The sequence below is a fragment of the Stylophora pistillata genome, chromosome 2 (genome assembly GCF_964205215.1).
Source record: "Stylophora pistillata chromosome 2, jaStyPist1.2, whole genome shotgun sequence".
Taxonomy (NCBI): Eukaryota; Metazoa; Cnidaria; class Anthozoa; order Scleractinia; family Pocilloporidae; genus Stylophora; species Stylophora pistillata.
In genome coordinates, this window is record NC_142520.1 from 8,980,872 (window position 1) to 9,007,126 (window position 26,255).

At 36.6% G+C, this 26,255-nt stretch overlaps 2 protein-coding genes across 4 annotated transcripts; one reads left to right on the plus strand and one right to left on the minus strand.

Moving 5' to 3' along the window:
* Nucleotides 1–195: 195 nt before the first annotated feature.
* Nucleotides 196–9,655, minus strand: LOC148737017 (uncharacterized). 2 transcript variants are annotated; one of them, XM_088750688.1, is made up of 3 exons: nt 9,470–9,655; nt 4,416–4,486; nt 196–3,722 (listed from the first exon to the last, which is right to left on the minus strand). In XM_088750688.1, exon 3 carries the CDS (start codon nt 1,860–1,862, stop codon nt 516–518), a length of 1,347 nt encoding a protein of 448 aa, XP_088606814.1. In that variant the 5' UTR covers nt 1,863–3,722; nt 4,416–4,486; nt 9,470–9,655; the 3' UTR covers nt 196–515. The 2 variants fall into 2 exon arrangements, with proteins under 2 accessions (XP_088606814.1, XP_088606816.1); XM_088750690.1 differs by lacking the exon at nt 9,470–9,655 and adding an exon at nt 6,050–6,072.
* Nucleotides 9,656–9,866: 211 nt separating this feature from the next.
* LOC148737018 (uncharacterized) lies at nt 9,867–16,106 on the plus strand. 2 transcript variants are annotated; one of them, XM_088750757.1, is made up of 8 exons: nt 9,867–10,116; nt 12,481–12,611; nt 12,711–12,792; nt 12,910–12,969; nt 13,116–13,204; nt 13,638–13,758; nt 14,821–15,117; nt 15,242–16,106. In XM_088750757.1, exons 1-4 carry the CDS (start codon nt 9,867–9,869, stop codon nt 12,936–12,938), a joined length of 492 nt encoding a protein of 163 aa, XP_088606883.1. In that variant the 3' UTR covers nt 12,939–12,969; nt 13,116–13,204; nt 13,638–13,758; nt 14,821–15,117; nt 15,242–16,106. The 2 variants fall into 2 exon arrangements, with proteins under 2 accessions (XP_088606883.1, XP_088606884.1); XM_088750758.1 differs by having other exon boundaries at nt 15,076–15,117.
* The last annotated feature ends 10,149 nt before the right edge of the window (nt 16,107–26,255 follow it).

A 26,255-nucleotide genomic window follows, 5' to 3' on the forward strand; every position in this document is an offset into this window, starting at 1 on the left:
ACATCAAGATGAAAAATAAAACTGTTCAAACAGTATAGTGCGGAGGAAATTTTGCGATATTATGCTATATTTTTCGGTCTGTCGTGAGGTTTGGAATTTTATTATTGACTCACCCCTCCACACACCCTCCCTCCCCTCCCTTCATGGTTATCCTAATTCCCATACCGACGAAGTTATTGGCATACGGTGTAAACGTTAACAATTACAACACGCAACTTCATTTCTTTGATGAATGGATGGATATATTTTTTTTTTCCATTTGACAAATGGAATACTTGCAATCGTTTTCTTTAGGGAAAATACTAATTCACAATAGACATCCCCATCTAAGCATGATTCCTGAACTATTTTCATTAACCGCGCATTTTTATCAAACTTTCACTATCTGCGTTACAACAAATTGTAAACCAAGCAATTTCAATATCTTGAATTTCTTGTTTTAATGAAGCCAACCATTGCTTCACACCTGATGGAAATAGCCTCTAGCCTCATTGGTCCGTTTATGAAGGGAAGGGTCAAGCGCGAATTTGTTTTGTCTTGACAGAAGCATGACGATCCATCAATGTTCGCAAGGTATTATGAAATTGCACGACAAGCTCTTCAAGGTTGTCAGACGGGTGATAAAACAAATCCCTATCAATGACGTCACGCTTGAAGGTAGCGGTATCAATAACACGTGCTTTCCTAAATGAAACAGAAGAAACAGCCGAGTTCCGCTTGGCTACTCTCAATGAATAGACCACCGGTAAATGATCCGATATAGGGAAATCAGTAAATGGAGCCCCGCAGATGACACTGTCAGAATTCCGGGTAATAACCAGATCTAATGTGTGACCCTGATCATGTGTTAATACGTTTACATGCTGAGTTAAGGACATGGACTTCAGTGGCTCGCGGAAACAATGAGCAGAAGAATCATTAGGATCATCCACATGAACATTGAAGTCGCCAGTTAAACAAAGTGGCTCAGACGACAAAATGATCGAATCAAGGTAGACTACAAACTCATCCAGAAACGTGGATATAGTAACAGGGTGGGACGAAAAATAAGGTGGTCGATAAACAATAACAAGTCTAAACCGCAAAGACTCATTAAATAATAAATATTCTGCAAATTCAAAAGATGACTTGGAACCAGAATAAATATTCGAAACATGAATGCCATCCCTGAATAAGAGACCAATGCCACCACCCACACGATCGCTCCTTGGGCAGTGAACAAAATTATATTCAGCAGGCGTAATCTCCTTGCACACCGCCGAGTCATTAAGCGAAAGGCAAGTCTCGGTTATAGCAAACACGTCCGCTTTATGTTCACAGACATAGTCAAAGAAGAGAGCACATTTATTCTTGAGCGAACGAGCATTCAAAGTACATAAGGTCCACTGGACTTGAATGGGCGTGGCTGTAGATGAAACGCATCTGATCTCAGTGAGGTTTGAAATGTTTCGACAACGATAGGCATTCGATAAACGACAACACTGGCGATCAGTGATTCTTGAAGGAATAAATTGAAAATCATCTGGACCAGGATTGACATTGATGTCACCACTGATAACCAAACAGATGAGATTAAAAGTGGAAGTCCAATTCGGATAATGACTGATTGACAACAGGAAAAAGCCACGACGCCGTGCACGCCTAGATGCAAGATGGCGAGTCTGATACATCAGCAATGAGTTGAAGTGACAACGATTTGCACTGCCAAAAATAGGAAGATCTATTCTTCGAGAAAGCCAAACTTCAGATAAATCCAATCGAATAGTATATAGCAAGCTATAAGAACTAAAAGCCATAAGAAAAATAACAAATAAGGCAAAAACAGCGGAGCCGGTAAAAACGTGACCGACCGTCATTTGCATGCAAAAACTCTATTTTATCTAGTGGTTATGCATATGCTCTAGAACTGTTAGGGAAGCAGTGAACGGTATTGGAACATCCTGTAGCCCCAAGCGAAATCAAACCGGAAAGAAAAGATTATCGGCGGCTTTTATTAGGCTCTCTTGGCGAAACAAATCAAACCTTGTTAATATCTGTTCGTGACTTTTATTACACTTGAAAAGAATACAGGTAATAAAAGGGGAGTGGACAAAACGTGGGGTAGGCAAAACGTGGGGTAGGCCATGGTGTTGGCCCTGGCCTACCCTGTGGCCTACCTTGTGGCGTACCCTGTGGCCTACCCTGTGGCCTACCTGTGGTCAGATTTTTAAAAGGATATCATTGCTGGAAACCTTTGAATGTTTTGCTGAGTAGTCTTACCAACGACTTTCTTTCTTCTGCTGTTTTGGCGGCCACATTCCGATCAAAATTTCTTTACCTTCTGATAGGAAATCGAGGAACAGAAGCTTGTTAAACGCAACTTTTGGGCAAACATCATATCATCTCTCCTTTCAAACTAGTGCAATACTGGCCCTTCCTTTGGAAAAAGCAAGTAAAGTTTGCGAAATGTTTATGACGGCGATGCGTGCGTGTCCCGGAATGCTCGTTGCAAATTTAATAATCTACAGCACTTAAGCGGCGCTTAAAAAATTGGCCTGGCAAGTAATGTTTGCCTTTTCTTACTTGGATATGTTCTCCGATATAACGCAGTTCATTACATTTTTACACTTTTACATTTTTAAAGTCTGTTTACGAGCCTAGTGGTTACCCTCAGCATTAAATTGCCGGTACCCATTTATACACCTGGGTGGAGAGAGGCACTGTCAGAGTAAAGTGTCTTGCCTAGGAACACAACACAATGTCCCGGCCGGGGCATGAAACCCGGACCACTCAATCCGAAGTCAAGCGCACTAACCATGAGGCCACCGCGCCTCCACACATTTTTGCACTAGCACTCCACTATATGTTACCAACTAACAGCCTGTACCGTGAAGCCGCGATTTTTACATATCCTCTGCGACCACGCACTATCGGCCCCTCCCCCCATTAACCTATCGTTATGGTTGAGAGCTTGGGTGAGAGCAGTAATAGTTGCATTGTTTCGTTCCCTCGAACGTTGAAAATCGTGTTAGCGACCTCTTAGTATACCCTTTTTAGAGACAAAATTGTACGCCAGCGTATTCGTTCGACTCTTACTGATTTTATTTTTGTTTTTAGAAATCTGACCACCAGTAGGCCATAGGGTACGCCCCAGGGTAGGCTATGGCCTACACGAGAGCCTACCCTACGTTTTGTCCACACCCACATAAAAGTAAGTAAATGAGTAAAAACAGAGGAGGATAATTATATGTTTCAACTTGTTTCTGAATGTAGTTTTTAGTTTTGTTAAGACTCAAAATGATTTGGAAACAGTTAACCACAATGACAAAATTACGCGGTTATGAAATAGGAATGCACGATATAATTCATGATTGTTCTGTCATATATAACGCTCGGGGCAACACCTTTTCAGAAATAACGTGTAGGGTATTAGAACATAATAGCCTAGTTACTCAGGCTTCCGTAGGAACGACCGAGTCTGAAATTGCAAGCCGTTTTAGTCGCCAAAAGGGGGTCATGGTCCCAGGCGTTCCTTGCGTAAATCAAGGAGAATTAAGTAATTTAATTGAAAGCAGGATATCTTTAGAGACCTTGATTTTAAGGAACCACACTGGGAAAACAGGCTTTTTAATGTGGATTAAATATAGATGTCTGTCTGTCTGTCTGTATAGCTTGTATATATCAACAAAATACAACAGCAAAGCAATTGTTTTCTCTTCTAACATATGAAGACAGTCATTCACCTGCAATGAAACAGACAAAACACATTCGGGGTGTGAATAATCTAGTAGAGGAAATTAATAATATTCAAAATAAACAAGAATGTCAGACTTTGGAATATGATATACAATTTATTTGCCGTTCATATAAAATTACTGAAATTGAAAGGAAACGCATCACGAGAAAACACAGGCAAAAACACATGTATGACAGCATGGAACCTGTTGCCAAAAAAAAGGTGTCTAGAAGAAATTAAAAGAAAATATTCAACTCTGCATGTTACAAAGAACACATAATTACTTTCCCTGCAACGCAATGAGAAATTAATGAAAGCCAGATCAGTTGAATTGCGTATTAACCAGTTTAAGATAAGGCCCTTATTTTATATATACTGCCTGTAATCGAATACTTCAGTTATAGGAAATCAGTGATAACATGAATAAACAAGAAGTACTCTTGCAAAATATATTTCAATATTCGACAGTCATTTGATGGAAAACAGTATATACGCAACACATGTCATTCAAAGGTTATAAAAGGAAAATTACCATGTCAGGCGGTAGTGAACAATATGTATGTGGATGAAATACCCACAGAACTATTCTCACTAGAAAAACTACAAGAAATACTAATAGCTGAACACATAGTATTTGAGAAGATTGTGGTCATTCCTAAAGGACAATAGAGAAAAATTAAAGGTGCAATATGCAATGTACCTGTAGAATGTGATCAGACACGTAATCACGTCCCTCGTCCACCAGACAGATCTGGTATAATAATCATAAAGCTAAAAAGAAAGTTACAATTTAGAGGACATGTTTATTTTCAAGCAGTACGACCAGAGTTAATACAGCAAGGTCTTCACTGGCTCAAAGTACATAATCCATTGTACAAAGATATAGTAATTGTAATTAACAATATTGATAGCAACATTACAGCTTTACAAAATGATGCAGATGATAATGATACAAATCAACAAGCTACTTCAAACAGTGTAACAACAGATAGTGATCCTGCATTAGAGTATAATGCAAGAGAAAATGATAAATTCAATAGTAACGAAGAAGAAAATGATGACCCCTTAAATGAATACAGAGCCACAGTATGTGACACATGCTTAGAGTCAATTATACCAAACTATCCAGTTATTACAGATAGTGAGCAGTCAACAGGAAATGAAGTCTACAGTATAGCACCAGGAGAAAACAAACATCCTGTCTCATTTATGCTTGATAAACAATGTGAACTGAACTGAACTGAACACTTTATTTAAACATGATGGGGTATTCAGCAGACCTGGTGGGGTTGTGTTTAGGAATAAAAAACCAAATGTTAAAAAATTAATGATTCATCAACCTAGAATCATGTTTAAATAATATACTATGTGCTGAGACTGCAAAATTTAAAATCCTAAAAATAAAATATAGTTGATGTCTTTACACTTGATTAAAGCGGCAATTGGATCGAAATTTATTTTCCTAATGTCAAACTTTGAGAGCAGATGCTTAAATTGGTTTAAGTTATTTGCTGCTGATTCTTTGCTGAAAAGGCTGCTCCAGGCTATTGCTCCCCTATATTTGATGAAGAACTAGCATTTCCAGTATTGTTTCCTAAAGGCAGGTATGGGTACACAGCAGAACAACAAGTTACAATTTCACCAGTGAAATATTTTAATGCTAGACTTTTACATTGCACTGGAAGGTTTGCCACAAACCCTGAAGACCTCTTTTTTGCACAATTCATAATTGAACAAAAGAAAGTATCAGATAGTATAAATATTGCCCTAAAGAAGGTTCATGGGCAATCTGTCACTGCTTCTCAATTAAGTGACAATCCTCAGAGATTTAAGTGAACCTTATTGTCCAAGATCAAGCATTTTATTTCTGAGGCAAATACCAGGAACACCACCATACTGGCAAAAATTCATGTATGAAGTAATTGCAATGGTTAAACAACTTGGCATTCCAACAAGGTTTATGACATTGTCTTGAGCTGATTTAAGATGGCCTGAGCTTTTTCAAGTATTAGCAAGAATACAAGTCAAATCTAACTGATGAACAAGTTGATTCACTGTCTTACAGTGAGAAGTGTCAAGAGAAATGCTCAATCTTAATCCTGTTGTAGTTGCTAAACACTTCCAGTACAGAGTTGAAACATTCTTCACTGAAGTGTTGCTCACTAATGCTAAACTGTTTGGTAAAATAGTGTACTATGCTCTTCGTATTGAATTTCAGATGCAAGGGAGTCCCAATTTACATGCCCTTATATGGTGTGACGACTGCTCCAAGCTAACCCATGACAATAAATAAGCATATATAGACTGTACATAGATAAACATGTACAGGCTTACTTGCCAACTAAGGAGGAAGTTCTTCACTAACTTAAGTCATGCAGTTCATGCTGAACTGCATGACTTAATAGCAAAAAAGTACCAGAAGCACAGCCATTCTAAAACCTGTAGGAAATACAAGAACATTCAATGCAGATTTAACTTTGGTCAATTTTTTTACAAATTCTACTCTTGTTGCAGAACCACTATGCAATGATTTTGGAGAAACAAAAAGAAGTCCTTTCCTTGGTAAAACAGAAAATAGATGAGGTCCTAAATCCAAGTAAATCTAGCTATGATTCTTCACTAACTCAGCATGATATTTTCAACTCTGTTGGTATTACAGAAGAACAGTATTACTCAGCACTAGCTGTTTCACCAGGATCTAATTATGAGTTATCATTTAAAAAGTTATGAGTTATCATTATTCAAACAAAGATCTTAAGGATCTTGAAAAAGTTGTTAATGATGAACTCGCAAAAGTGGGTGACTGGTTGGACGCAAACAAACTTTCTCTTAACACTAGTAAATCTAACTTTGTTATTTTCCATCCTTACCAACGCAAATTGGACTACATAGTTCACTTGAAAATTTATAATAACGATCTTAAAAAAAGTGTATCTCTAGAACAAAAAACTTTTGTGAAATATCTAGGAATCCTGATAGATAATAACCTCTCTTGGAAGTATCATATTGATTATATCTCATCTAAAGTTAGTAAAGGAATTGGTATAATTGCCAGGTTAAGACATCTTGTCCCATTTGCCACACTTCTTAACATCTACCGCTCCTTAATTGAACCCTATATCTCTTATGGTCTTATTGCCTGGGGACAAGCTGCTAACACTCATTTAAATAAGGTTCTCATTTTACAAAAACGTGCTCTACGACTAATGTGTTTTGCGGATAGCAAAATTCATAGTGCCCCGCTAATTGTTAACTCCAGAATCTTACCAATAACTATGCTCTATTCTCATTTGGTTTCCTCTTTGATGCATGACATTGATAATCACCATGCCCCATCTAATATTTCTATGCTCTTTCTCCACTCCGAGCAGGTTCATCACCATTTCACAAGATTCTCAGCAACGGCTAATCTATACGTTAAAGCGTCTAGAACTAACCAACTTTTATTTTCTTTTGCTAGAATAGGTGTAAGATTGTGGAATAGCATCCCAAAAGAACTTCGTATTAAAAACAGAACCCCGTTTAAGCGTGAACTTAAAAATCGCCTGTTAAAACTTTTGGAAAATGAGGAGATGAATGTTGATATACGCTGCTCAGAAATTTGTAAATATCTCTTGATAAAGTAACTCTTCGTTTAAGTCTTGTTTCAATTGTATTATATATCTTGATAACTTTGCAATTGATTATTTAATTATTCAATGGACTTAATTTTATTTTATTTTATTTAACAAGTGTATTTTTATTTAATGATTATCTTTGTTTAATTGTATCGTATGTGATCATTAGCAGAGACAGCACTTGTTTTAGAAGGGTGGCCTGCCTAGAATAGCTTGCTAATTGCGGGTCACCTAGGACTGTGATAATATTGTATTGCTAACAAATAAATAAATTGATTGATTGATTGATTGATTGAAGACCTGTATACCTGAACTCTGGCTAAGGAAAATTTTCCCTGCAACATTATTTGTTGAGACTGACTTAACAGACAAAACAAGAACTTAATGACCTGGATGATGACAGTACAGAGATATTCAAATCCAACATCATTGAATGCTACTGTATTAGAACAGCCTCTATTCCTGCTGTAGATAACCTTTGTCATACACAATTTGCAGCTTATTACTACAAGGACTATAGAATAGAAAACAGTGAAACTATTGATGCACAACCAGAAGTGCTTACAGATCACATTTTTGAAATACAACATAGTAATAGCAGTTGTAGTGATTCATCAAATTTGCCTAAAAAGATATCATTGATGAATACTAAGGAAACTATGAAATATACAAAAGTGACAGCTGTTTTCAGATATCATAGACTAAATAAAAGAAAACAACCTGAACTGTTTTTCCATCATCTACTTAATGCTATATTACCCATGGAGGGATGAATCTAACTTCCTTGGAAGTGATCACAAATATGTGTCAAAATTCAATGAACTAGGAGTACAAGACACCGTAGAACATAACAGAGCAATCTTTGAACCTGACTTAGAAGCAGTCACAGAAGCACTAGAATGGCTACGAAACAACCATGGCACTGTCACACATTCATATGACCCTATAAATATCAAGAAAATGCTGATCAACTACAACTAGAATTCCAAAATGAATCATCAGCAGATGAGGTATTTAATGAACAAGTACCCTCACAGCTTGCTGCAAATTCTCGAACTACTGAAAATTGTGGTCCATCAGCAATAACACTGTATAATCAGCCAACAGAAATATCTGATGACAAATTGCGTCAATCAGTTAGATCATTAAATAACATGCAACGCAAAGCTTACAACAGGGCACTTTCGTGGACTAGAAATAAACTGAAAAACCTCAACAGTCTGAAGTCACAAAATATTGAACCAATTTATCTGTTTATAACTGGAGGTGGTGGTTCTGGAAAAAGTCATTTGATTAAAACAATATACCACACTGTTGCAAAAATGTAATAAATAATTATGCTTCAATAAATCCTGAGAAACCAACAGTCTTACTAACGGCACCTACTGGAGTAGCAGCAATAAACGTTGATGGTACAACCATATAAACATTGAATAATCACATAACAGAGAATTTACAACCATTTACACTGTTAAGGCAAGATCATGCTTCAGACAGATTCTCTAGTTTAGCACTATGTGCTAAAAACAATATAGAAATCAAAGAATAGGAATACTTTCCAGCCATTAATGCAATTAAGTTTCTCCTTGTTAATCATATTATTGACATAAGCCAATCTGTTATTTTACTTTACAGAAAGCACACCTCTAACATCTTACAGTCACCATGAACTGTAGTTTTACAAAAATTCCATGAATTTCTAGTAAAAAAACCCATGAAGATCATTTCATGGCCCATGAATACTGCAAAATGAAGATTCATGGGGTTATTTTAAGCCCTGAATTTTCCACGAATTAGAGGCAAGTCTAATTTCATGACCCATTAATTTCCCTGAAAGTCGCCAGAATGAATTCCATGACCCATGAATTTCTTTAAAAGCCTACTTTCATGACCCATTAATTTCCCCTAAAAGTCACTAGAACGAATTTCATGCCCCATGAATGGCAATCAAATAATTCCAAGAAATTCTCAATACGTTGAATGTAAAGGTTTTAAGACAAGGAGTAATTTGAGAGGCTTAAAATTTTGTTTTGGTAAAAGTATGCTATACAAAATGTACCAAGAGATATACATACATGTATATATGTTTATCATTTTAGTAAATCTTAACATGCGATTGGCTTGTGTTATTTCTCACCTTTGCCGTAAACACAACTCGAGTCAGGGTTTCAAGTCTTTGTTTCCTCGACAACTTTTGGCCACAGATCGTTCATTTGTTGTACGTTCGATTCTTCTCGATTATTTTTGCATAGAGTGAGTTCACATCATTATTTATATCATCTTCAAAAGATGGATCCAAGGATAATCCATCGTCCACAAGCTGCGAAACGTTCAGAAAAATGCCAGTCAGTTCGATCGAAGGTTGTTTCGATCGAAGGTCGTTTCGAACGATAAAAGTTGAGACGGCAATAGGGGCCTTTCTTTATTAGCAATCAGCGGACTCTCTTTATTAGCCAATGACAATTCCCAAAATATCCACGTGATCTTACCCGTGATCGGAAGCAAAGAAAATTCCATTTGGCGCTGATCTTTGAATGTGCTTTTCATCAGTTAATCGCTCGTGCGTTAAGCTATTTTCTTTCTCGACTGTTTTGCTTAATAGAACATCTCTAAAGATGGGTTTTACCGTTGTTCAATGGGAAAACGAGAACAGCGTGAGTGGTATAAATGAAAAGCAAGTCGTTGGTACCATGGAGTTAAAAGAAGGGACAACAGTTCACATATCGACTGGCCGGTACAAGGGTCGAGCGGCCGTTTATAAAGCTACCATTTTGAAAGTTTGTGGTGAGTACAAATTGCAATATTCTGTACGTGATCAAGACTGAGAATCGAATCGGTCAATTGCATGCCACAATTTCTTAAACTTACACTTTACAATGAAGTAAATCTATCAGTAAGCTGAAGATTTCAGGATTATTTTAGTCACGTTTGACAAGCTGCCAGCCCAGCAAAAAAAGACAAACAGCTCCTTAGTCTGCAGTTTAGGATAACTTCATTACAATTTATTGTTACAGTTACAACAAGATTTTAATTAAAAAATCAACTATTCAACTGTAACTAAGCCCTTCACTACCAAGAGTGTTAAGTCAAAATTGAGTAGAAATCTTTGAATTTCTATTTGCAGAATCAACAAGAACAAATAGTATAACATGAAATTGCTGCTTGACAGCTTACATTTGAATTTTAGCACACAAGAGTGTTATTGTATTGCAAGCATACAGCTAATTATACACTGTTGTATTATCTTTGGTGCAAGTGAAGTGGAGACTTTTTTGGCTAAACTTCAGAATACCCGGCCACATGTCATTAAATAAGAATAGTGTCTATTGTGTTATTCCTCATTCTTCAAAGCCTCCCGACACATATAAATGAGGTGGACGAGTATTCTGTAGTTGCTCCACTTTTTCATTCCAAATTCATGGGGTTTCCAAGGAATTGTCCTGGTGCTTGCATATTCCCAAGAACCCCATGAAAACTAACTGGCAATTAACTTTCATGTGCCATGAAAATGCCATGGAGAGGCCATGAAAGTTCAGGGAAAATTTTCATGGTCAATGAATTTTTTACATATTCACAGGATATTCATGGGTCATGATTTGCTACAACCCATTAAAACCTAGTGAATTTTGACACCATGATTTCTTTTGACATGAAATTCATTGGTTTTTCAGTACCTCTGGAAAGGCCATGAAATGCAATTTTCATGGGTATTTCATGGCTTCTAGGTCACCTTACACAACATTTCATGGGTCATGAATATTAAAATTTTTACAGGTTTTTCCTGGGATTTTTCATGTCTTTCATTAGAAGATATTTAATTAGTGGAGTAATCCAGTAGGGGTCACATGAAGACATCATAACTCTCCTCGCCGGGAAACACTTATCCCTAAGATTTTGCAGTTCCCTGTTTAATATGCAAGTTGCTACTTCAACATCTGGAGCATTGATCACAGGTGTCCAATCAAAAAGTTCTAACTCTGAGGTAAATTTAATCTTGTGATGCTCTCTAAAATCTCTAAAACAGCATTTAGATCGAATTGGTTTCATTTTATTCCCCGGAGGAGGTATCACGCCCCAGAACCATTAGCTGAAGACAACTACGGGAAGCAAATAAGCTATGTTTTGAAATATCACACACAAATAGAAACAACAAGAACAGCAAGTCACCAAAAAAAAAAAAAACTCAGGGTCAGCCTTAATTGCTTGGTATCACCCTGGTCTATGGTAATCACTTACTTCCTTATTATAAAGATATTGATAAATTAATGTGAAGAAGATAAAGAAAAGGCTAACTCTCATGCTGTGTTAAAATTGTTCTCATCTTTTTGACTTGGCATTAAACCGGGCGTGAAAAAAAAAAAAAAAAAATTATTGTACAAATCTCTCTTGGCAACAACAATTTGAAAAAAACTTGATGTTTATTGGATTGGATAATAAGTGACTTAAGTCCGTAAAATATATGTTCGTTACTGACCAATCGTGAGGTCAAGATGGCTGGATATTGGCCGAGTTCTTTTGTTGCGTTTTTATGGACGCAAAATGAAACAAGGGATTTAAGTGGATAATCCAGAGTGGGCAAGATGGGTCCATCTTCCTGCTTGGGTAGCCAAGCAATGAAATATTTGATAAGGGACAAGTACCACATATTATCAGTGACAGTAGGGCTCATCTGCTTTCAGTTCCTTTAATTCATAAAGGACATTTAAAAAATAAAACGTAACTATGAAATAGTAAGTCTTTATTTAGAGCGTTCCTTCCAACTTCTTTGCAACCAAATATAATGGGAATGTCGAATATCTTATGCATTTATTGGCATATTTTGTGTTTATTGCATGTTGGTTTTTTTTCCTTTGACTTTAATTTTGCTTCTGATTATAATCATATGATTTGTCGTGCGTTCCTCTTTGTTTTGTTTTGTTTTTTTTCTTTATTTTCGTTTCTTCGTCAGAGATGTTCGTCAACCTCTGTCACAAGTACGTTTAAGTATTTCTGTGTCCCTTGGAGCTGGACAGATTATCTTTCTTGTCGGGATAAACGCCACCGAAAACATGGTGAGCTGCGTGTTCCCACATTCACTGACGAAATTTTTTTTTATTTATTTTCACAGCCGGGTAATGTACTCCTATGTTCTTTCTTTCTTTTTTGCAGACTGCCTGTATCACAGCAGCAGCTCTTTTGCAGTATTTCCTGATGGCCGCTTTCTGTTAGATGCTGGTCGAGGGAATTTATCTCTACCTGTTTGTTGTAAAGGTGTACAATATCAACACCAAGACACACAGGTATCACGTCATGTCATGGGGTATTTATGAATATTTACCGCCTTATTTGGTATATGATTCCCCAACATACATTACATTCTTCTTTCTCTCTATTTGAAGGCCTTCCAATCGTCTTGGTGGCCATTTCACTGGGCATCGTTTCTGGAAAAGATGGACTCCAAAACTACACCAGTGAGAAATAGTAAGAAAATCATTAGCTTCTGCCAGGGATTGTAGATGGTTTGAAAGAGATACTGTTTCATCGGCTGGAATTATATTAATTTTCTTTCATTACTTTTTTGCCTTTCCTTTGCTCCAGTTGCTGGTTGTCTTCAACTAATAAGCTGATCTGGATTTTTTTGACATTAATATCGAAACCGTAAGTTTGTAACTCATATCATATGATGATTCGTATATTGGAACTTTTTCTTTGTCACACATTCGTGAACAATTGACTTTCGTGTTTATTTTGATCCGACGTCCATTTTCCAATATAAAGTTTAATTTTTTTAATTTTTTTTTCAGCTCAACATTTTGATACTTGTACGAGTTATAAGGGAGATTACTACGCTTGTAGAACCATTGGCGGAAGACATCTACGGCTAGCAAATAAGGTATGTTTTGAAATATCACACACGAAAAAAAACCACCAAATCAACAAAAAAACAGGGCATAACAACAACAAGAACAAAACAAGCTAATGGAAGTTTGATAAATATATGCTTAAGTGAAACATGCAAATAAATATACATGCATTCCTCGGGGCAATGCAATTTTTAAAATTGCGTTCTCTTTTTCCAAATTTAAACGAGGTTTCCAATTTAGTTCCTCGGCTTCTCCATGCGGATCATTGAGGTTCGCGGAGAAACAAAATTCACTGTTTCCCCCACGGTCGGCCTAATATCTTGGTATCACCTTGGTCTATGATACTCGCCTACTTCCTTTTTATACGGAATCTGTGGGTTATCTAAATTTGATAAATTAATGCGAACAAAATTAAGGAAAGACTAACTCCCATGCCATGTTGCAATTGTTCTCATCTTTTAGACTTGGCATTAAAGCGGGCGTGGTGATGATTCCCCTGCTGGGTGTCACGTGGCTGTTTGGTTTTCTGTCACCATTGCACAAAGTTTTCACCTACATTTTTACCATCCTCAACTCTACGCAGGTTAGCGTTAATTTTGTGATTTATGAAATTTAATTAATCACACTAGAAAGTACTGGTGTACAAATCCCTCAGTTTTCATGGTTGTACATTTTAATTATTGCGGGATCGAATTGGTCCTAAAAAAGGATAAATAACATGAGGAGAAGGTAGAAATCTGTATTATCATTTGTCGAACAGAATCTCCTGCCAGTTTTTATGTCATCTATTGTACAACAACAACAACAACAACAACAAGTTAACATTTATATAGCGCAAACTACTATATAGATAATCAGTCGCGCTTTACAATCAGTTAATGTGAGATCGGACGTCAAAATTCATCAGGCGCACTATGCAGCCACTTCAGTCCATGTATTGATCTCACCTTCCCTCCCCAATGCACCCTAAATTAGACACTACACAAAGATAGACCACAACACCGGGCACTACGTGCCCTTCTCTTTTCGAAGAGTGTGTGGTTCTTTAACGTCCCACAATTTTTATCGCATATAAGGGCTTGTGAGACGGGACCTCCATTTATCGTCCCTATCCGAGCAGACTAGAAAGTCTAACCATTTGCAGATATTATTACAAAGGCAGCACTTTCTTCTCAGTTATTTAAAGACCCTGAGTGTTGGTCCGGCCAGAGTCGAACTCTCGACCTCCCGCACAACAGTCCAGCGCTATACCAATTGAGCTAACCGGGAGGCAATTGTAACTGATAAACGTTTTAATACTACTCCTACTACATTTACCCCAAAGCTTGGGGGCAACTAACCCTAATTATCGAGAAACTGCACAAGGTCGCCGAGAATGCAGAATTTTCCATCGCTTTAGAGGAGGCGGAGAGAACAACAGTCATCTACGCGTATTTTGAACTTTTCGATATTGCCAAGAAAACAAAGCGCGATAGAACTTTTTTATATAATTTTTGGAGAAAGATTTATCAAAAGAGTACTGTTGGAATAATAAAATGAATTACAAAATTCTGCAGCTGTCGGCAGTTTCTCGATATTTACAGTCAGTGGCTCTTAAATTATTTAAACTTGTTTTGATTTTTTTCTTTTGTTTTCTTTTTCATAGAGGTGGCTTGACGTAATGTTTGTCAACGTCCAGATTAGCATATTGCAATTACTATGAAAAGTATAAAAAACTCAGTTTTCTCAATCGCTAATTTCTTTTTAGCCTAACCTGGTTATACTACAATGTTTTGTGTGTGTAACTGCAGTATAATTTAAATTAAATTATCAAAGAAATTCTAAATCGCTCTCAGCTCTTCATACAGTAAAAAAAAAAAAAAAAAACCTCAGTGATTTTTAGAGCATTTTTCTGTTTCAGGGGTTCCTGATTTTTCCTCTACACTGTGTGTGAAACAGCCAGGTGAGATGAACTTTTAACAGATATGGGTTTTTCGGATAAATAAAGTTAGATACATTAAATTTACTGCATTGAATATATCAATACTAGCTACACAATTGACTTTGTTTTCGATTGTCATCAACAGACTCAAGAGCGATTGAAAGAAAGCTGAACACTGCTTTCCATCAACATACATCGAAAACTCCACTGCGAAGGGCTCACAAATCAATCCAAGTGTTGTTGGCGATGAGGGGGCAGTTGAGTTGCAGTCGTGCCATGAATTTGAACTGAAATAGTACATCAAGCAGGCTGCCACTAGCTGTCAAATGTTTAATGCGATCCTCAGTTTTAATCTGACGGTAAAGTCAGTTCGTTTTGCTCGGTTCGTTGGCTGTCGGAGTAACTCGTTTGTAGTGTGACAGTCATTACTGGCATTAGTTACGGAGATTCTATACCAAAGGAAGCCAGCTTTTCAAAGTCAGTAATCCTTGAGATCGTTCAAAAATTGATTAAACGCAGAAAGGCTTAGTTCCATTTTTAATCGTTGATATGAAGTAATATTTATAGACTTACGCTATTAATTACGCTTAAATTGTTGATTCATTTGTCATATCTAATCAGAGGCCAGTTGTCATCCCTTAAATTAGAGATCAGGGCTTAATTGCTACTTGAAGGATATTTTTCCAAACGGTTCAACGCTACTCTCGATATGTAGTGTCCTCGTCTAATGCATTTTGAGACTTAGTTGTTTTTAAACAATATTGTGTTTGTCTCTAGTCGTCTTTTGATTTTGAAATCATTAGTACTATTTTTCTATTTGTTAGTTAGCTTTTTTGAAATCTTCAGTGCCAAATGTAAGATCTTCTTAAACAATGGTACAGTATTTAACCCTTTTAAGTAATGAATAAGCTCAGAGCCTCTTGTCAAACAGTTTGTCGTTATGTAGTAATAGCAGCTATAGGAAAGACTTAAAGTTGAAAAACAAATGAATAAATAATTGAGAATTCAAAGGACACCTTTACTCTTTTTAGAAATAAACTATCGAAATGTTTCAAATGTACTTCTCAACGGAATTCTCATAAAAAAAAATATTGCCTTACCAAGCGATCTGATTTTTGATCGTTTTCCAAATAAGGTTCAAGCAGCCTCTTCGAATTTCCCGCGAATAATGCGCAATGCATTCTCGGCTGAAGGCACGTAATGGTTGCTCGCGTTGTGGTTTTCACTCTTATTAATGCTATATTATTGTCTTCTAAAAAAGACAAAAAGTTGTCCAATATGTCACAGATCGTCCCTATGAGTTGTTCGATCGGTGGTTGACATTTTCAGAATTAAAACCTGACGTACCTCAATGTCCTTCATCTTCAACTTCACTTCCATGTCTCTCTTCACGTGAAGAGTGCTCCGGCTCTGATCTCAGAGAAAGCACTTACATACGACTTGACTTTAAAAACCCTTTCAATTGTATATAGATATATTAAATGATGACCATGTATCACGTGAATCGTTACCAAGTTACGTATTGTTAAGTTATATGTTCTGCATGTTCGGTTTGGCATCTTGCTGCTCGCGAGCGTAAAGATTCACACTTCCCCTTCCTTCGCCCTTTCGCATGTTTATCTTCTCTTCAGTTTACTGACCCTTTAAATGTCGATGGTCAAAACCATTAAAAAGGTTCATATAGAACTCATGATTTAAAAAAAAAATTGAGAATATAATCCCTGACTTGTGGAATTCTATGGTAGAATTGCCTTACTACACTTGCTTAGATGCATTGCCAGAGAAGTCCCTCCGGCAAAGTTGATGATACACGAAGTTAAAGGCACCTGTCCAACTATCATAGGAAGTCTCAGCTTATGCCAATTATTTCTATTCGCGCAGATGAATATATGGGACATACTTGCTATGGTTTTCGTTGAGCAAAACACTAACTCACAAAGAACTAGCCTTAAACTGGCATGATAATGGAACTAGTTTTTAATTATTGAAAACGTATTTTACCTAATCATTATTCTGTGTGCTATAGCAAAGTGTAAACTAAGTATTTCTTGTTTTACATGAAGTGATCTATCCGCACCTGATAGAAATATCCTTTAGACTCATTAGTCCCTTTATGAAGAAAAAAAACGAGAGCTGGTGACTCTTGTTCGTAAGAAGCGATCGAGTATTTTTATGTGCATTACATATTACCTCCTTCAAAAAAGACTTGAAATACGGTGGAAAATCTGTCGTAAGTGCGTTATTACCAAGTCAAGAATAGACATAAACGTACCGGCATCTACTGGAGGCAACTTCTGCATTTCGTAAGCTTGATGAATTGGGAGATGAATCGGCTTTATTCCCGTTAAATGTTTACAACCATGCCAGTACCTGTGCGCTACTTAAATACTGTACAGTCTATACTACATATGTTGGTAATGTGATAGAAATGTCGGGCAAGTAGTGAATGGTTAGATATAGATGTTTCTGTGATGAAACATCCTGTAAAAACCAGTTGAATTAAACCAAAACAAAAAGACCTAACTGTTGGATTTTGTAAGACCCTTTCAAAACAAACCAAATTGTTGTAATAAACGCCTGTTCTTAAGTTTCGTAATATGGGAAAAACGAGGGTAAAGAAAATAAACATGTACAATAAAAAAAATTAATGAAAACAGAGGAAGTTATCTTTAAGGTTGTTTTGATGTGTAATTTTTATTTTTGTTAAGGCACAAAACGAGTTGAAAAAGATTAACCAAGATGACGCAGTTATGCTGTTTTAAATTTGAAGTGGACGATATAATTATAATTAATGATTGTTGTGTTTTTACGTGATATGCAACACCTTTTAGAAGTAATACGTAAACGCGGTGGATTAGTTACGAACCTTCTAAAGTTATACTGACAGATGTCGGCCGAGAATACGTATCTGACCTCTTTCGCGGTAAAACAAAGTTCGTCCTTTTGAAATAAGTCAGACGCTTCTCCTGTGGAATGAAATAATCTTGTACAAAAGGAAGAGAGAATTTCGTTCGAACTCCCCAAGTCATGTTGCTCTATAGAAACCAGAACGCGAGTCTATACGAGGAATTTTTACAATGAATGCCATCAGCGACAGATCATCTCACGACAGGTTTATCTTTAGGTTATCTTTTAATTCGGCCGATTCGATCTATTTTTAAAACAAAAAAACAAAACAAACAAAAAAAAAAATGGAGGTAACACATCAAGCCGAGCAAATGATCGTATTCAATGGGAAATACGTAAAATCCATCATGCAACAGTATAGCACTGAGGAAGCTTTGCGATGTTATGTTATATTTTCAGTCTGTCATTGAGTTTGGTGTCTTATTATAATTTAGCGCGTTGACCGACTCCTCTACGCCCCCTTCCTCCCCTCCCTTCATGTTTATCCTGATTCCCACGCCGACGAAGTTATTTGTATACGATGTAGACCTCAACAACTACAACTTGCTATTTTTTTCCCATTTAAAAGATGGGACATTTGCAATAACTTTCGATAGGAAACATATTAAATCGCAACAGACATCTACCTTTAAACATGATTCCTTGGAATTATTATCATTAACCGCGTAATCTATCAACCTTTTACTCTCTGCGCTGTTACAAAACGTGAGCGAATAAAGCTATTTCAGTATCTTGAATTTTTTGTATTTATGAAGTGAACCATTGCTCCACATCTGGTGGAAATAGCCTCCAGCCTCATTGGTCCGTTTATAAAGAGAACAAAATAATTGTGACTTATCTCAGTAAGAAGCGATCGAGTATTGTTTTGTCCATTACCCACTATCTCCTTTAAAACGTTAGAAAATCTGTTGCGCTTGGGTTTTTAACAAGTGGGCTTCAATCCGGTAAAATGTTTACAGCACTGTCAATACATTGTCCGCTAAGTACAAACTCTACTTTATCTAGTAGTTATGCTCTAGAAATGTATGGGAAGTAGTGACTAGTTAGATAAAGATGTCTCGGTATTAGAACATCCTGTAATCCCAAGCGAAATCCAACCGGAAAGAATGTAGTATTGAGGACTTTTATTAGGCTCTCTCGACGAAACACTTTTTTTTAATGTCTGTTGAATATATAAGTTGAAACAAAGGAAGAGAGGTGTTTCAGCTTGTTTTGTAAAGACGTAAAATGATTTGGAAACAATTAACCACAATGACAAAATTATGCGGTTATGAAACCGAACTGCACGATGTAATACATCGTTATTGTGTCATAAGTGGCGTTCGGTGCAACACCTTTCACCTTCTGAAGTTGCTGTGACGAGATGTCAGCCGAGAAGCACACATTGTAAGATCTACTTCGCACAAAAACGAATTAAGTTCATCGTTTAAAACTTATGACAACCTTACACGAAAAGGGAAGGGTGTTCATCCAAGCTCATCTTTTAAAAAAGCTCTACAGAAAACAATGATTGCGATAGACAAATGGCAAGTTTGGACAATATATTTTCACGATTAGTTTATGCCGGTAGCGACAGTCATTGTGTCGGATTTATTTTTTTATTTCCATCAGTTTAGATTAAGTCCCTGCCTCCTCGACTTTTCATCGACTTGCGTTGTAAAGCATTTTTCTCTAAATGGAAGCCAATGAATTTTACCCCAAGTGCAGTATTCATGTTTTCCATCGATCCCATGACAGAACTATGGCATCACTCATCGATTTAATTTTTTTTTCAATGAACTCGCAACGTATAGTTTCAAAATCATAATTTTAGATAAAGTACAGATCAATTCAGTTTAACGTTTCCTCGCCGTTTCATTTATCGATAAAACCTTGGGGTGAAACCGGCTAAGTTGCATTTAAATATTTACCTTACTAATTCAAAATTTTCATTTCCTTTCGAGTCACTTATTTTGTGTAGATGTTGCATTGATAAAGACAGGCAATGATCCTAACTGGCGCAAAATATTCCTGTTAATCATGTCTCTACAATGGCATTTAAACCACCTGACGTCAAGGGAACGCGCAAAATTTGATAGAGTAGTACACTGAAGAACAGGCAAAAACTCTGTTGGAAAGCGGAACAACAAAGTAGTTGCACAGAACGATCCATATTATGGCTTTTTTCGTTTTTTAAAAAACAACTTTCTAAGAACATTAAACTTTTGTTTTGTTGACCATAAAGAATGCTTTACGCCTGTGCGTCTTCTCATGTTTTCACTCACATGTTCCGCGGTTAGCATCTGCGAGCGCGTTCTTGGTTGTCAGAACCACGTTTTCTTCGCCAGGTTCTCGTGCTGAACCGCATAGTGGTATCTGAAACTGCCTCTTGTAAATGTTGCGCTCAGAGAGGAAGTTTGAATCAAAATTGTTCGTTGGAGAAGCCTCGGGGAAAGAAGCATCTAGCCATATTCTGACATGAACAATCAAGGCGTAAGGATTTTTTTCAAATATATTTATTAAATAACTATTCTGTATCGTAATATTAGCGCAAAATTAGTTTGCAGTAAGTACATTTACAATGTTAGGAGTTTGTACGAGCAATTTTTATAATGAATGCTGTAAGCGACAGATCAACTCGTGACAGATTTATCTTTACGTTATCTTTTTAACTTGCCTTTGGCATCATTGAGTTTTCATTTTAATGAGATGTAAAATATTTCTTTCAATAGGACACTCGTATCCTGTAGAAATGAATGAATTACACCCCAAAGACGGAATGAAGAAAGAAAAAAAAATGGTATAGTACTTATGTTTTTGATAGATCCCATGACAATAGTATGACATCAGTCGTCGATTTTAATTGTTCCATTTCTAGATGAATTCGCTCTGTAAAGTGAATAGTTTCCGAATGGAAAAATCTTAAGATTTATGTTTATAATAAATTATTTCATCTCAATAGTTCTTAATCGTTTAATTGTTCCATAAATACAACATCGAGGCGAAATACCTCAGTTGCAACTACAAATTTCAGTTTTCGCTACCATTCAGTTCAATTCTTCGGATATGTTGTATAATCAGTGAAAATCAACTAAAATGAGAGCAATGTTCCCATTTGTAAAGCATACCTGTATATTTATTTGCAGAAAAAAATTAAACTTTCAAAAATACAATATTGAGGCGAATTAGCTCAGTTGCATTCACAAATGACAGTTTTCAGTACCATCCAATTCAATTATTCGGAGATGTTGCATAATGAGTGAAAAACAACTAAAACAACAACTGCAACTACATCGATGAAACGAACCAACTTAGCTAAGGCTGGTAGTTCTTTACTGACTTCAACTGAAGACGTAAAGCCAAAACAAACGCAAAAATTACACTTAAAGCTCGATGCAAACATCTGTCGAGCGACGCTGCACAAAAACACATGAAATAAATTGGAAATAAACCTCAAAACAAAAACTTATCGAACTTAAGACATAAAGCACATACACTGTTACCTTGTCCAACCTTAAGGATCGCGATAGCAAGACAAAGAAAGCACGCTAAACGAGCGTGAATCTACCGAAACTTGTGTCGAACTTACGACTACTCTAGTTCAAAAACGCGTTTGTCACGTGACTAAAAAGACGCGAAAAGTAACCGCGCGGGGACTGGACTGGCTACAGTCACAACAACAATTTTTCCATTTGTAAGGCATACCTGTATATTTGTCTGCAGAAAATATCCAACTTTGGTCCTATCGAGAAGCAAACATTTCTACCTCACGAGTAATTGTCTACTTCTAATTCTAACTGTTCATCGCGCGACCATATGACATTATTCAATGGGAAAGATGTATAATCCGTCAAATAACAGTATAGCACTTAGGAGGTTTTACGATGTTATGTTATATTTTCAGTCTGTCATAAGTTTTGGAATTTTCTTATAATTTAGCGTATTGACCGACTCCTCTACGCCCCCTCCCTCCCCTCCCTTCACGCTTATCCTGGTTCCCACGCCAACGAAGTTATTAGCATACGATGTAAACGTTAAAAACTGCAACCGCAGCCTCATTTCTTTGATGGATGGATGGTATTGTTTTTTGTTTTTCAGTTAACAATTAGGACACTTGCAATAGCTTTCGATAGGGAAAATACTAATCCGTAGAGTGCATCTACCTTTAAATATGATTCCTGAACCATTTTCATTAGCCGCGTATTTTATCAACCTCTTAATATCCGCATTATTACAAAATGTAAACGAATTAAAGCTATTTCAGTATCTTCAATAACTTGTTTTAATGAAGCCAATCATTGCTCCACACCTGGTGAAAATAGCCTGTAGCCTCATTGGTCCGTTTATAAAGAAAAGAAAATAATTGTGACTTATGTCAGTAAGAAGCGATCGATTATTGTTTTGTCCATTACACACTACCTCCTTTAAAACGTTAGACAATCTGCTGCACTTGGGTTGTTATCAAGTCAAGAAGTATATAACATAAACATATCGGCCTCTACTAGAAGCAACTTCTGCATATCATCAGCTTGATGAACTGGGCGATAAGTGGGCTTCAATCCAGTAAAATGTTCACAGCACTGTCAATACATTGTGCCCTGAGTAAGTACAAATTCTACTTTATCGAGTGGTTATGCTCTAGAACTATAAAGGAGGTAGTGAACGGTTAGGTAAAGATATCTCGGTCTTGGAACATCCTGTAGCCCCAAGTGAAATCCAACTGGAAAGAAGATTTTATCGGCGGCTTTTATTCGGCTCTCTCGACAAAACAAATTAAACTTTGTCGATGCCTGTTCTTGACTTTTGTTGTACTTGAAAAGAATACAGGTAATGAAGATAAATATACAAATAAAAGCAAAGGAAGAGATGTGTTCAAGCTTGTTTCGGAATGCAGTTTTAGTTTTGTTAAGACGCAAAATCATTTGGAAACAGTTAACCCCAATGAAAAAATTACGCGGTTATGAAGTTGAAATGCATGATATAATTCGTTGGGTAGGGTCCCAGATCACAACAGCCTAGTTACCTACCTTTTGAAGTTGCTATGACAGGTTGTCAGCCAACAAGTACACATTATAGGATCTTCTTCGGACAAAAACGATTTAAGTTCATCGTTTAAAACTTAGTTCAACGTTTTACAAGCGGAATGAACAATCTTGCACGAGCTCATTTTATAAACATGCTTTATAGAAAACAATGATTGTGATAAACAAAAGGCAAGTTTGGACATAGTATTTTCACAATTGATGCCGTCAGCGACAATCAACTTGTGACGTGCTTACCTTTTATTTCCCTTTAAATTAAGTTCCTGCCTCATCGAATTTTCATCGACTTGAGTTGTTGAATGTTTTTCTATAAACGGACGCCAAAGCATTTATTAGAATTTCCTCGTCGCTCATTCATCGATGAATTTTTGGGGTGAAACCGGCTAAGTTGCAATTAAACATTTACCTTGCTAATTCACAATGTTCATTTTCATTCGATTCCCATTTCTATTTTAGATGTTGCATTGATAAAAAACAAGTAATAATCTCAACTGGTGCAAAATATGCCTGTTAATTATGCCCTACTATGCCATTTAAATTACATAGGGTCAAGGGAACGCGCGAAATTTGACACAATAGTATAGTGAAGAACAAGGCAAAAATTTGGTCGGATACTGGAGTAACAAGTCGGATAATGTTTGGCCTCTCCCAACGAAATTTCTTCAGATAAGCAATAACTGTGAGAATCTTTTCAAGATAACTTTTGAGCTTTAAGGAAAGTAAAGTCAAAGGAAAGAGATAGATACAGATGGAAGCTGTTCTGCTCATTGTTCTTCAAATCATACTTTTTGCAGCACGCAACCGTTATCAACATCGTAGGTCAAAAGCATTTTCTGTGTTTGCTTCCAGTGCTTCCCTCTTTGAACAAGAAAGATTGCCTCTTTTGACTTCTTTCTTGTTTTTTAACCAGATACCTTGAATAGACATTAAAGCCAAGACTCTCATCGCTTTTGTCGTGAGATCTTAAAACGACAACTGGTAAATTGAACCACATTATGTTTCGCATGTAGACCGATCCCGCATAGGCGAAGATACATCTAAAAAAATAATGGTTCAATTGTTTGTATTTTTTTACCATGTCGAATCAGGCGTCAACTAATGTGGCAATAATTTCCGATAAAAAAAGTTTTAAAAATATTGAAACACACTTTTTTCTTGCGGTAAAAATCGTGGTGGTTGAATATTAGTCAAGTTAAAATCTCTATATTTCAGTTGCATATGCTGATCTTTGCCAGCTGTCTGTGTCTAAAACTATTCTGTAAATGAAGAAAAATAAATAAAAAGAGAGAAAAGTCCCTATACTTGAGACACGCCGCCCCTCCCTCTCCTCCCGCAAGCTTATCGCAGTTCCCATGACGTTGAGTAACCAGAGGACTCCTACATCCCGTGGTATATATATATGTATTCCAGATATGTTCAAGATGGTTTTTTTCTCTGTCATTTTCAGTTGTGCTGCATATCACGTCAAAACATAACAATCAGGATATATATCGTCCATTTCAAATTTAAAACTGCATAATTAGGTCATTTTGGTTAATCTTTTTCAACTCATTATGCGTCTCAACAATTAAACTGATGTGTTGCGCTGAAATTCAGTTAAAGACACAGCAAACATGAATTAAACAGCCATTTCAATTTTAGAGCCACATAATTGTGTCATTATTGTTAACTGTTTCGAAATCATTTTCCTTCTCAACACCTTTCAGAAGTAATACGTAGGATCTCAGATACACAGTGGATTCGTTACGAACTTTCTTGGCTGACAGATGTCAGCCGAGAAATACGTATCTGACCTTTTTTCGTGGTAAAAGAAAGTTCGTCCTTTCGAAATAAGTCAGACGCTTCTCCTGTGGAATAAAATAATCTTGTGCAAAAGGAAAAGAGAATTTCATTCGACCTCCCCTCATCATCTTGTTCCATAGAAACCAGGACGCGAGTTTCTACGAGGAATTTTTACAATGAAGGCTATCAGCAAACGATGATCTCATCACAGGTTTATCTTTACGTTATTATTTTAATTCGGCCTCTGCCTCCTTGAGTTTTCATTTTATTTATCATGTAAAATTTTTTCCTTCAAAAGGACACCCGTATCCTGCAGAAATGAATGAATTCCACCCAAATATTGATTGAAGAAAATAAAAAAAAGGTGTACAATGCTAATGTTATGCATCGATCCCATAACAGCAGTATGACATCATTCGTCGATTTTAACTGTTCTATTTCTTAATTAATTCGCATTGTACAGTGGATAGTTTCCAAATAGAAATCTTAACATCCATATTTATAACAGATTTTTTTTCATCTGAGCAGTTCTCCATCGTTTAATAGAGTCATAAATACGATGCTGAGCCGAAATAGCTCATTTTCATTCGCAAATTACAATTTCATTCATTACTATTCAATTCTGTTCCTCGGAGATGTTGTATAATCATTCTCAAACTCATTGATTATTCATGCAGTCAAAAGCCAATAAATAACCTCCATTTGGGTCACGTGGATGAATCTTGATACCCAATGAAACACCAGATGAAACACCACCAGGTTTTCATCTGAGATAAAACATGTTTTTCATCCGAGATCAAACGTTTGCATTTTAATGAGATTTCTATTGATTACACAACTCATGGAAACAATGCAATACCGGTCGTTAACAACAATTCTTAAATAGTAAATAGTTTTAGCAGGATATCTCTCACCGGTCTTCTTGGCCATTTCCATAACGAATTTGCTTAACCGGTAATTTAGACTCAACGCGTCCATTTCTTCGATACCTGTAGAGAGCGTCGCGACCTTATGTAAGTCATAGTCCTTGAAAAGGCCTCCTGTATCTAAGACGGGTACTTTTATCGTACGAGCAAATTGCCACTCATCAAAAATTGACAGGGCCCACTTGTTCTTATACTTTGTTGAAGAGGGAACAGCTTTCTCGACTTACTCTTCCTCTTCGCAAAAGATTTTCGGCTCTCTAAACCTTACAGACAACGCCCCTTCTCCACTCATGGTCGGACGCCAACTGCACAACAACAATTAATCATGCATGTAAACGTGTTTTTTCGGTTAAGGGCAAAAATGTAACACTGCATAATTTATCATTGTTTGATTTAAGAAAAAATGTCACTACATAATTTCTTATTGTTTCATTTGAGAAGACGTGTCAAAAACTCGGGCTTCGTGCTTCATCACGGGTTCCAAAAACCTCGAAACAGATGAAAGCACTCGGCGCACGGCCTC